The sequence below is a fragment of the Ascaphus truei genome, chromosome 3 (genome assembly GCF_040206685.1).
Source record: "Ascaphus truei isolate aAscTru1 chromosome 3, aAscTru1.hap1, whole genome shotgun sequence".
Taxonomy (NCBI): Eukaryota; Metazoa; Chordata; class Amphibia; order Anura; family Ascaphidae; genus Ascaphus; species Ascaphus truei.
The window spans coordinates 38,453,638-38,467,432 of NC_134485.1; the positions used below are offsets into that span (position 1 = coordinate 38,453,638).

General features: G+C 39.2%; 1 protein-coding gene across 3 annotated transcripts in view; it reads right to left on the reverse strand.

Moving 5' to 3' along the window:
- NCAM2 (neural cell adhesion molecule 2) overlaps positions 1–13,795 on the reverse strand; it is a 500,008-nt gene that overhangs the window by 118,695 nt on the left and 367,518 nt on the right. For all 3 annotated transcript variants that reach the window (XM_075593954.1, XM_075593952.1, XM_075593953.1), the window contains 2 exons: positions 10,499–10,620; positions 3,602–3,782 (listed from right to left, as the gene is read on the reverse strand). In XM_075593954.1, coding sequence (XP_075450069.1) covers positions 3,602–3,782; positions 10,499–10,620 — 303 coding nt within the window. The remainder of the gene's footprint in view (positions 1–3,601; positions 3,783–10,498; positions 10,621–13,795) is intronic.

Below are 13,795 nucleotides of genomic sequence, written 5' to 3' on the forward strand. Positions count from 1 at the left end.
AAAATATTTCTAACTGGAAATATTTGTTGAATACAGATGTTTTTATATTTATTCTTATAAATTCACACATTTCAGATGCGGATGGCTTGGCAACATAAAAACACCCCTGAAGCCTAAAAACCGCCCCCACTAAGGATATACTGTATGTTCTAGCACTACACACTCAGTGAAGTACAGACTTGGGAAGTTTGTCTTTTTCCCCAGACGAATATCTTGCCTGAAATCACCTTTTCACTGGCAAGGGTAGTTATTACCTAGATTTCACAATACAATATTCAAACCATGATATGTGTTAGAGTTGTGGTGTTCCCTACCAAAAGTTGAATTTTAAATTGGTGTTGTTTCCTTGAACATATTTGGTTATGATACCTCACCAATATACTGTAACTGTATAACTGTAATAAGGAATCATTTGCCAAACTTTGCAATACAGTACAGGCAGACCCCACATTCATGTACGCAATGGGTCCAGAGCATGTATGCAAAGAGATAATGTACTTAAAGTGAAGCACTACCTTTTTTCCACTTATTAATGCATGTAGTACTGTACTGCAATCGTCATACACGTGTATAACTGATGTGTATAACACATTTGTAACAGGCTCTATAGTCTCCCCGCTTGCGCACAGCTTCGGTACAGGTAGGGAGCCAGTATTGCTGTTCAGGACGTGCTGACATGCGCAAGCTGCCATTTGCCTATTGGGCGATATGTTCGTGAGTGTACACGAATGCTTACTCAGGATTACTTTAAATCTAAAGCGACAGATATTAGATATGAAATTAATAGCTACATCGATTGCGTAACCACTTATGTCATTTATATCCTGCAATGTGGATGTGGTTTACAGTATGTGGGCCGTACTAAACGTCAGCTCAAAATTAGAGTGATGGAGCACCTCAGAAATATCACTAATATTCCCAAGCTACTGGCATCTAATAAACCATTGACACATCTGTTGTCACACTTTAAGGATGTCCATCAGTGTAGCACTATAGGGGTTAAATATATGGGCATCGAACATATAACAACTAATGTACGGGCTGGTAACATAGATCTTCAGATTGCAAAAAGGGAGCAATTCTGGATATTTACCCTCCAATCCAAGTACCCGGGGGGCTTGAACGACTATGTGGAATTAACCCCTTTTTTGAGGTGAAACCATGCATACTGCAATTTGATACAAACATTGGTCTAATACCTTTTTTATCTGATTTTTTTAGCTACTTTATCATTACAGTGGTTTTTATTCATTTTATAAGCCTTTTTTTTTTTTTTTTCTACCTCCTTTTTTATTATTTTTTTTTTATTTTTTTTTCCACTTTTTCTTCAATTCTTCCCCTCCCCCCACCCACCTTTCCATTTGTTCTATTTCCCATATTTTAAAAGTTATTTATATGTCATTTAATGTTATTAATGTTGTTATCCAGTATGCACATATACTTTGTTTTTTATGCTACTACTATGCATATTTTATTGCACTTGACTATTTGGGACACATGATTTTGGCTCCCCTTTAAGGTCTGTTTACCTTTCTATTTACACTTATATATATACTCAATTAGTGTAATTCATTACTGGATTAAATGCACTAACAGGGAGGTCTTCCTATTGTGGCCCGCCCCTATCAGTATATGAGCCTGATTGGCCATGCAGCCATTAGGTATTAACCAATGACGCACAGAATTAGACCTATAAAGGACCCCTAAACAGGTGTCCCAGATTTTGCCTGAAGAAGTTTACTTTGTTAAACGAAACGCGTCGCGACTGTTGTGGCTGGCGGTTTTACTACCCACCACCAGTACACACTCAAGTGTACCGTTCCTGCTTATTTCCGATCGTTTCTATGCTATCAAAAATGGACAGGCATCCTAAGGACACCTATTGAAGGCCCCGGTTCCTGCACATGTGTGCTACACTCTGCACCACGCTACCACACGTGGAGGACAGGAGAGTGAACAGAGACAGCCCCAGCGCGCGGGTCTGATCTCTCAGAACTGAGATTACCCTTCATACTTCCTATGTGATGCCCTACTCCTGTGATAGACACAAGAATCGGGGATTATTAAAGAAATTTTATATGTAAGTTACTAATTTTATTATTTGTTGCTAATACAATATCTATCTCTCATCTTGGTGTGCTTTTGTGTTTTTTCTTGTTTTGTTCGTGAGTGTACTTAAAGTGAGTGTCCTTAAACCGGTGTATGCCTTTATGTAATATGGCTATCCACATTTTGTATTGGTGAACCATATTACACACTGTAGAAAAAAAAATATTTTGTCTACTTTTAGAAAATATACATGATATATACTGTATATATTATATTATATAAAGTAATACATTTACTTTTGCTTAGTTAATGTTTTTATGTGAAAAAGGTTGATGGGTACCAAAGTAGCATTAGACAGATTTTAAAACACCACTATTTTCTCATATACTATAATTACAGTAACAAAGCATTATATTTTAAGGAAGTAGACAATGAATGAATTGAGGGATGATTTGCTTTAAATTGTCAAATAGAGGTGACAATGTTGATTGTTCGTTTCTGTAACAGATTAGATGAAAATGTGTCAGATGCTTCCACACTAGGGTAGGGGGGCATTTTGATGCCGCCTGCTAAGCACAGTTTCATTCTTACAAATACAGGGTAATGTTAAATGACACAGGATACTACCACTGTAAATCAAGGCTGACTCCATATTCGTGGGAATAAAAATTTGCCTATAGGAGTTCGTGCAATGGAAGTATTGAAATACATTGTACTGCATATGGCAATCTACTGTATATAGAACTTGTTTTAGTGTTCATTTTGGGAAGACATCAAAGGAAAAAATTTACTCCCACGAATTTTGAGATATCCATGATTGACGGATCCTCTGCCCTCTATCAATCAATAGTGCCCATAGATTCATAGGAATAAAATTGTGTCTGGGAGCCCGTGTCACTATGACAGCTCACGCCACCTCTTTCCAAACGCCCCCTCCCCAACATCAAAGATATAAATATTACATTTTCAACTTTTGTTTGTGTCCTTAAAAAAAGTAAAAGTAGCACACAAAACCCACACAAAGTTGGGGGAATTTCCCCCATCTTAATTCTTAGAGATACCTCGGATTTGCAAACTTCTAATCAACAGAGTGATGATGGAATAACTCCACTCACAGCTCTTGACATGCTTAGTACAGTACGAGTGGAGAGTGGGGGCACTCCTTTTGATAATCAGAAATATGAGTTTGCATAGAGAAACTCCAAAATCAAATTGGGGATTCGTGTCAAATTCATGTTCAACACTTGAAATGATTATGGGAATGGGATTATAGAAATAACCCCAGAACTAAAGAAGGAGCATCTCTTTATTTTCGAGGTTTGTCTGACCGCAAACCAGCACAACAAATGTATACGCATTTATGTACAAAAAGAAACAATTAAATGAAAGAAAACATGACATTGAAGAGAATCACAACCCCTTCACATCAGGGGGGGAGGGGGAGGAGAAATACCCTGCACCCAGACAGACACACACACACACACACACACACACACACACAACTGTGCATATATATACTGGACACAGACATATGCAAATATGCAAAACTTACCTGCAATAATATTGGGTTTTGCTGGCATTGTAAATTCATAAATTGTTGGCTCAGAGTGACCAAGTTTATTTGTAGCTATAATCTGAACTTCATAACCCATATTCCATTGTAGATGTTCTAAGATGATGTAGTCTTTATTGCCAAGGACCTTTTTTTTCAGCCACTGGTCTTCCTTGTCTTTCTGTAAAGAATCAAATAGTAATTTTATTATTGAGGGATAACATGCCCTATAAATACAAATGTATTGCTATTACAATTTTTAATATACAGTACAGATATAGCAAATGTTATCGCATGTACTGATAACACAGTATATTGTTTTATAACAGAGAATATTACAGATTTGTGATTTAATTAAAGTGATAACACAAGATATCACAGAATATCCCAAAATAATGGACCAGCGAGTAAAATAATCTTTGCTACATATTTATACTGTAATTTATTTTAACTTATAGATGTTTTTATTTTATTTTGTTTTGTACACATTGTTTTCCCAACCACTTTCTGCATTCATTTTAATCACATCTTTCTTGTAAAATCCTTGAGAAGTTTTTATTCTGAGTTACTATAGTGAATTTGATTTAGGATCTTTCATCAGTTTAGTAAGAACAGCTTTCAATAAAAGTAGTAAAGCACATTGAAGCCAATAAGCCAAATAAGTACTCAATCTTCTAGCATAAAAAATATATATGTTTTATCCACCTAAAATAAGTTGTTTAAGCTAGGAAGTTAAGATCAGCACAAATGTGGTATTTGAAATTAAAACATAAAGGAGCGCTCAGGTATTATATACCAATCAGACTTGATGTATATTATATACTGTAAATACAGAAAGGAAAACCTAGATTATAAACTAGGTTGCAGCTCTATCGTGAGTTTTAGAGGATTTAAAAACTGTGTGGTTTATTAATTTTCTTTATGTTCTGCAATATTTTTTTAAACAAAAAAGGTCCCTCTTAGCATGCATATAATGGGGGGGTGGAGGAGGAGGTGTTATTTGAAGCTACTGTTTTTTTTATCAAGTACTATAATATTTGAAGCAGAGCATTATTCTTAATAGTGAAAATAAACACTCCCCATCATACTCCAGTAGCTACTGTATTACTGAATTTAGCAGGTGCTAGTTCTCATACATACTGTATAGTGGAAAAAAAGGACTTAAGGGGAAGAAAATTAACTGACATTGACTGTAAGTTGCACTCATACTGAGCAATATACAGTGTGAAAAAACACAATATACAGTGTGTTAATGTGTTGAAGGCATTTTCACGTTTAGTCCCAAAAGTTTAAATACCAGTCACACACACACACACACACACACACACACACACACACACACACACACACACACACACACACACACACACACACACACACACACACACACACACACACACACACACCTGGAATTTACAATACAATGTACCATATATACATCTAAGATAATTAAAGATAAACAATGAGTGGTATTTAAACTATTGGAGAGCTTTATCTCTCTTTTATATGACAATACAAATTTGAATCAACATCTGTTTTTTAATTATAGCTTAATCGAAATCAATGATGTATATTTATAGGTCACTGTATTTTTATGTATGGATGTGTGTGTGTGTGTGTGTATATATACAACAAGACAAACTGCCTGCAACAGACTAAGCAAATAATGAGTACTTAAATTAGTAATATAATAACCACTAACAGTGCTAGGGACTACAAGTAATATAACAATGAAAAGAAAAAGAAAAGCGTCGCAACTCAGCACTCAAGTATACTCAGAACAAATATCAAAGAAAATTATGATTTATTTAACAGCACAAAGGCCCCCTGATGAAACGAGGGTGAAACACGTGTTGGGGTGTCTGTTTTTCCCTGACTCCCCTGTGGATGGACCCCTTAATTGGAAGATCTTTACCCTTTGGACATTTTACTATCACAGTGTGGCATGGATGGTCTCATGGACTATGGTAACTGATGTGAACTGTTAACCATTGTTGATCCCATACTAACAGTCTCCTTTTGGTACTGTGCCTGGTTTGCCTTGATTATACTAACTGCATTTACGGTGTATGTATATAACATATGTATTTGACATCAGCATGTATTAGGCAATTTGGTGCATGTGTTATCTATGCTTGCTGTATTGTATTGTATGTCTTTATTTATATAGCGCCATTAATGTACATAGCGCTTAACAGAAGTAATACATGGGGTAATCAAATAAATAACAGATAATATAAATAACAGATCATGGGAATAAGTGCTTTAGACATAAAAGTAACATTAAGGAAGAGGAGTCCCTGCCCCGAGGAGCTTACAGTCTAATTGGTAGGTAGGGAGAACGTACAGAGACAGTAGGAGGGAGTTCTGGTAAGTGCGTCTGCAGGGGGCCAAGCTTATGTATCATGTGTTCAGAATATCCAGAGTGCTATTCATATGCTTCTTTAAGCAAGTGTGTCTTAAGGTGGGTCTTAAAGGTGGATAGAGAGGGTGCAAGTCGGGTACTGAGGGAAAGGGCATTCCAGAGGTGTGGGGCAGTCAGTGAAAAAGGTTTAAGGTGGGAGAGGGCTTTAGATACAAAGGGGGTAAAAAGAAGACATCCTTGAGAAGAACGCAAGAGTCTGGATGGTGCATAATGAGAAATTAGGGCAGAGATGTAAGGAGGAGCAGAAGAGTGTAAAGCTTTAAAAGTGAGGAGAAGAATGGAGTGTGAGATGCGGGATTTTATCGGAAGCCAGGAGAGGGATTTCATGAGGGGAGATGCTGAGACAGATCTAGGAAAGAGTAGAGTGAATCTGGCAGCATCGTTTAGGATAGATTGTAAGGGAGACAGGTGAGAGGCAGGAAGGCCGGACAGCAGGAGGTTACAGTAATCAAGACGGGAGAGAATGAGGGCCTGAGTCAGAGTTTTAGCAGTCGAGCAACAGACAAAAGGGCGTATCTTAGTTATATTGCGGAGGAAAAAGCGACAGGTTTTAGAAATGTTTTGAATGTGAGGGGCGAATGTGAGAGAGGAGTCGAGTGTGACCCCCTAGGCAGCGTGCTTGGGCTACTGGGTGAATGATGGTAGTTCCAACAGTAATGTGGAAGGAGGTAGTAGGGCCAGGTTTGGGAGGAAGTATGAGGAGCTCTGTTTTAGCCATGTTGAGTTTAAGGCGACGGAGGGCCATCCAGGATGATATAGCAGAGAGACATTCAGAAACTTTGGTTTGTACAGCAGGTGTAAGGTCAGGTGTTGAAAAGTATATTTGTATGTTGTTAGCATAGAGGTGATAATTAAACCCAAAAGATGTTATTATTTCACCTAGAGAGAATGTGTACAGAGAAAAGAGAAGAGGTGCCAGGACAGAGCCCTGGGGTACCCCCACAGAGAGATCGATAGAGGAGGTGTTAGCAGAAGAGACACTGAAAGTACGATGGGAGAGGTAGGATGAGATCCAGGATAGAGCTTTGTTCCGAATACCAAGAGTATGGAGAATGTGAAGGAGAAGAGGGTGGTCCATGGTGTCAAATGCTGCAGAGAGGTCGAGTAATATGAGCAGAGTGTAATGACCTCTGTCTTTGGCAGCATGGAGGTCATCAGTTATTTTAGTGAGGGCTGTTTCCGTGGAGTGAGCAGTGCGGAAGCTAGATTGTAGAGGGTCTAGGAGAGAATAGATGTTGAGAAAATGGAGCAAGCGAGAGAATACAAGTCGTTCAAGGAGTTTAGAGGCAAAAGGCAGGAGGGAGACAGGTCGATAGTTAGAAAGACAGGCAGGGTCAAGCTTGGTGTTTTTGAGTAATGGTATGACTGTTGCATGTTTGAAGGAGGATGGAAAGGTTCCAGAGCAGAGGGAGGAGTTAAAAATGTGTGTGAGCGTAGGGATTATAGTAGGAGCAAGAGGGTTTAAGAGATGGGACGGAATGGGGTCAAGAGGGCCACTGCATGATGTAATCCAAAAAGAATTGTATTGAAAAAAATAGGGCACTGCAACCAACGTTTCGGTCACCATGAGGGACCTTCATCAGGATTTGCAGTGGTCAAATGACCATGACAGTCCTTATACACCCCAGCCACCAGTGCAATCTAAAGAATAAACCAATCACCAATCACCAAACCAAAACACCTCAGCTATAGGTAATACATAGAGAATCAATGCCTATGGGCAATCAATCATCAACACACCTGCATACCAATGATACCCAATAGAAAGGTCTGAGAGCAGCCGTGACAGATAATGGCCCTAGGCACTAAGATAGCTACCCATCACGCATGTGTACAAGTAAAGCGTCCCCTCGGAGTCAAGGGAACGGCAGGGGGAGGGGCACGCGTCTAAAACATAAACAAGAACACAGCATCCCTGTATCACCAAGTTAACCACAATGGTCTATAAATACTCAGCCAATCCGTATACGGGGGACAGCCAACTGAAAGGTACGAGCGTGACGGCGATGTGATCCCGGCAGCCCCAGGCACTAAGCTCTAACATGTGTAGCCCGTCGTGCATGCGCACAGGTCAAGCATCCCTGCAGCGTCAAGAAAATGGCAGGGGGAGGAACACAGCTCTAAAAAATGAATAAACAAGAACCCGGTGTCTCCTTTTCACCAAGGTAACCCCAATGAATGATTATAGTATAGCGCATACGCTATTACCCGACCTCGCGCAATACAACAATACGTCTACATACATAACCAAGGTGATCTCAGTAAACAATACTGCACAGCGCAAATTCAAAAGGTAAAAATGCCACAAAAAAGCTGGGCCAAACTAAATACAGCTGTAAAACAAATAAACAAATAAGGTGAACAGAGATGAACAGGGGATGTAAGGTGTGCACAGGAAGGGGGAAACATCGAAAAAATGCAAAAAATGCAAACATATAAAATAAAGATGCTAAGCAAAAGCCTAAAGAAACATTACAGAAAACAACCCAGCTTCAGATCTTCGTTAAGCCCACTAGGAGCCATTGTTCTAAGTTCAAAAATAAGTCTATAGTTCATTCCTTCATGCTTGTCCTTCCCCCTCCCTCCCAGTTTATAATCTCCCCCAATTGTACTACAATTGATTTACTGTTCCTTTTGTTGCACATGGATGCTTTTCTGGTGATTTCTTTTTCAAAGCTAGGGTCTATAATTAATTTTGTGAGATTTGTTGACAATAGAAAAAATGTGAAACACTCCAAATAATCACAAATCATGATTTTCATCTTCATGAAATATGAAGCAGACATATGAGAGCAGGGAGTCTATTAACCCAAGGGGGTTTTGATGCAGTGCTCAAGTTCCAGAGAACAGTTATTTAGTTATATTTAGTTATGTCCACTGCATACGCTACGTTAAACTTTGCTGACCGAAGAGAGAAAAAGTGTCACAAAGGCATACAACTTAATATCAATTATAATTGGAGAGAAGCAAATCCGAAACCCCGGCGCATTCAACATTTTGCATGAATTTGCGAGGTTTGGGGTGTTGGATATTTAAATATAATACTATGTGTATCATGAAACTCCTCCTTCTGAAACATCCTAAGTCGCAAGCTACTGTACAGTAGTGCACATACGGTGGTACAAAATCTGTTTAGTACAAACTTGCCTTAATACACAGGCCGCAAAAGATCTTTTGTTTGTTTATGTATCAATTAATATTTCTTGGGAAAGAGACCACATGGTAATTTTTTGTGGAGTGTGTCTAGATTGGAATCAAGGAATAAAATAATAAAAATAACATTTGCAATAAAGGAAACAATTACAGAATGATATAGACAGTTTGGAAGTACCGTAGGACATTTTAATATACTGTAAATGGTTCAGCTAAGATAATATCCTGAAAAATATTGCACAGAACATTTATAAAAAATATTTACCTTTATAAAGCATTCACTTTAAAGAGAATGTATAAGTCTCCACTTTAAAGAGTTGACAGGTTATAACTTTTATTGGACAAACATGAATGCTATTCATAAATATTATACATGTGTTTTTATTAAGGAAGGGCAGAGTTCAGAGGGGTACAAGCCGTGCCCCCTAGAACTCAGGCAATCCAAGTAATTTCAAAAGCATCTCACATCTATAGGCCCGAATTCAGGGCACAAATTAACAAAATATTGTTTCTACCTCAGTTTGGAACTTTTTTTTTCCATCCCTGGCCTTCTAATGCTCCACCGCACTGTGGCTTGGAGTGGGTGGGAGTATCTGAGGTCAGTGGTAGTAAGGAAGACCTTCCCCTTCATAAGCTCCCCACACATTTCCCTCTCGTGAGTTCCTACCTCCTGCAGTGAATCTGTAGGGCCCACATGGGGTTAACTGCAAATTGGAGGCTCACTCTCGTCAGAGACTGGGGATCCCAGGTCCAGCAGGAGATATAAACCCAACTTAAAATATATTAATGCATGAGGATACGTTCTGCAGGTAATACCCTTTAAACCCTACAGCTGTTCTCCTCTCATATCACTCTCCTCCCCCTTCATCACAGTTACCGCATCACCCAGTCTGTCCCTCCACCACCATTCCCAGTCTCCCCCCAAACCGTCACCCACTCTGCCTTCCCAACCATTATTCACTCCCTCTCCCCACCCACACTCCCCTCTGTCATCCACAACCCCACATACCCACACTCCCTCACCACCCATCACCCACACTACCCACCATCACAAAAACTCCCTATCACCCACACTTCCCCCATAAGTAACTCTCTCCCTGTCACCCACTCTAAACACCTTCATTGTTTTCATGTCGGCCATTGCAGCATGTAAAATCTTTACGATAGGGTTTCCCTTTGCTTTTTTTAAATTAATTTAAATGTTAAATATTTAAATACTAATGTATTTCATAGCACAAAACTGTTGGATGCTGGCAGTATTATCTGGTATCAAAACACAGGTCCTAATACAAATCAAATAAATGTCACAAAATACTTACACTTCGATACTTTACAATGTAATCCAAAATTGGTGCTCCTCCATCATCCGGCTTTGTAATGCTCAGCTTAAAACTTTTCCCCCCTCCAGGTTGCCCATGAATAGATGGTGAGCTTGGTTCACCTACAGTAAAATTAGATGTTGTGTTCTGTCAGTAATTGGATGGTACAGTTCATAACGTTTGCATTTGATCTACAATTTGGAATGTGTAATGATTGTGTGAAATTAATCAGCATCAATCTGCTCTATACATTTGATAGAATCATAATTTAAATAGATTAGTTTGCAAACCACACATTTAAGGAAATGTACTATTCAGGGTGAAAAAGACATTCCATTACACAAAGAACTGTTTGTTCACAGCTGCATTGAATCTCAACCACTGCAGTGTACATCTGAGTTGCCCCAATGGTATGAGCCTTTTGCTGCCATTCGCTGATGTTTGGTGATGTTAAAGTGATGTTACTGTAAACCTATTCTAGTTCAATCTGAAACTCACAAGCCCTTTACCCCCTGTACCTAATTTTCCAACTCTAACTGTCCATGAAATGTCTGTGAATTGACTGTATAACACTGTTCTTTTAATGTAACCATGTATTTTTTTTATAACTCTGTGCCCAGGACATACTTGAAAACGAGAGGTAACTCTCAATGTACTGCATTACTTCCTGGTAAAACATTTTTATAAATAAAAAAATAAATATTACCATAAAGTTGTATAGTTGATACTATTTAAAGCAACAAATGCCTTTCCCCCCCCTCCCCCACCCCAAAAAAAATAATCCCCTAAAAAGGCTTCTTACATAAGATTCAAAATAGAATGCTGTGTATTTGTTGTTTACAAGTGTTTGTAAATATACATTATTAGTGTAATATAATTTATAATAATCAGACTGTAAAAATAATGAGTTCAGTTAACCTATATCATAAAACATCTTTGCTGCATCAAACTTTTGATTGAAACATAGCAACTGATTATGTACTAACACTAATGCTAGACTTTTTACACAAAGTTGAACTTGACATGCGTTTTTTTCGGTGCACCTAGTGCAGTCCATTTCTAAGCACCAAAACCAAATGAAAAAAATTATTTTTGTTGGAGACGATTGAGAAATTTCAGATTAGTACATACAGTCGGAGGTGGTCAATGGTGTGTTAAATAGATCAAATGTACATGATTAATGACATTACAAGTAGTGTATAATTATTGTATTGGCTCAGGCAAGTACAGGTAAACCCCATTATAGCGCGACCCGTTATAACGCGGTCTGAGCATGGCTCCCGAATTGAAAGCCTCCATTTTGCCGACCTTACCTGCATCTCAAATCCTCCATTTTGCTGACTTACACTCTCCTCTTCCAGCTGTCCTGTCCACATGCTCATCTCTCTCCTCTTCCTGCTGTCCACGTGCTCATCTTTCTGCCCGTCGCATGCCATCTTTTTTTTTTTTTTCAAACATTCAATTCAATGTTTTATTGACTAAGATTTAACATTGACATGTAGCCTGTGGCACTATGTGTTGTAGAGGATAAATATATTTATAGGTTATGTTTTGTCACACCAAGCCTATGGTATGAAGGTAAGAAGCAAGGCATTGGTATCAGAAGGTCCCGAGTTCAATCCCTGCATATGTTTTGTACAAAATGTATTAATGTTTAATTGTGTCTGTGTCTGGTAGTCAATAAAGCATTAAATTGAATGTTTGAAAAAAAAACAATGGCACGCGACGGCAAGAGAGCAGAGAGATGAGCAGAGCAGAAAGATATGATCACGTGGACAGCAGGAAGAGGAGAGCACTGGTAAGGCGGCAAAATGGAGGAGAATTAAATCTGTAATGAGGAGGCTCGAGAGCTGATGCCGGTGAAATTTTAACGCTACCCCGGTTGTAACGCGGTCTTGGGGTTGTGGACCCCAAGGACCGCGTTATAACGGGGTACACCTGTATAACATTTATAAAGAATTTTTTTAATCTTTGAATGTCTCCGTAGTCTCCAGATGCTTTGTAGTGTTTTCAAATCTCTTTTGAGCTAAATGTTTTCTAAAGAATGATAATCCAGGTTATTTTATAAAAGGTTTGGGAGGTGCGGGGAGTGTATTAATAACTTTACCTAACTTATTTCATGATGAGAGTTTTCTAAATTCTTCTATGACTACTGTATGTGTGGTATAAGACACATTGTTAACTATGCAATTTATCACTTTTGATGATTTGTATAAACTTATGCTACCATTTATTTCAAGCTATAAATGGGTAGAACAATAATTTACAGGTACTATTAGCATGAAACTTATTTATTCTTTACCAAGAATTATAGGCTAAAGCTGGTAAATTCAGGGCATTATTGAAATCCCTGCTCTCTGATTGGTTAAAATTCCGGGCATTATCCAATCAGTAATGGTCCGTAATTTTTGGCCGCTTGTCAAGTTTTTAAGACAATCAGATTTTAGGTTTCATTCACAGAGAGGGAAATTTGCACTTAGACAGGGGAGGTGATTGGACAGAAGGCACCAGCAAAACACTGACTCCTCCCCCACCCTGTCTGCAGAGAGCTCCGCACAGGAGAGTGAAGGGAAAGGTTTGTGTGTCTGCAGAATGTGTTTTGTGGGTGTAAAGGGGGCAGCAGAGTGTTTTATTAGTGTGTGTCTTCTGTTGGTGTGTGTTTTGTGGGTATAGAGGGGGCAGCAGAGTCTTGTTGGTATGTTTCTGCTGTGTGTGTTTTGTTATTGTAGAGGGGGGCTGCAGTGTGTGTGGCTTCAGTGTGTGTTTTGTGGGTGGAGGAGGGATGCAGAGTGTTTTGTTGGAGTGTGTCTGCACTGTGTGTGTTTACAGGGGGCTGCACAGGGTGAAGAGCGGGAGCTGTTGGTATTTGTTTTGTTATGTAGAGGTGGCAGAGTCTGTTTTGTTGATTTGCGTGTCTCTGCAGTGTGTGTTTTGTAGGTGCAGAGGGATGGCTGCAGTGTGTGTTTTCTGGGTGGAGGAGGGGTGCAGAGTGTTTTGTGTGTGTGTGTGTGTGTGTCTGCAGTGTGTGGGTTTACATGGGGGCTGCAGTGGGTGTAGAGGGGGGCTGCTGGTGTCTGTTTTATAGATGTAGAGGGGGCAGCAGTCTGTTTTGTTAGTGTGTGTGTCTGCAGTGTGTTTTGTGGGTGTAGAGGAGGGGGGCTGCACAGTGTGTAGGGGGGACTGCAGAGTGTGTGTTTGTGTATATGGGGGGGTTGCAGAGTGTGTGTGTGTGTGTGTGTGTGTGTGTGTGTGTGTGTGTGTGTGTGTGTGTGTGTGTGTGTGTGTGTGTGTGTGTGT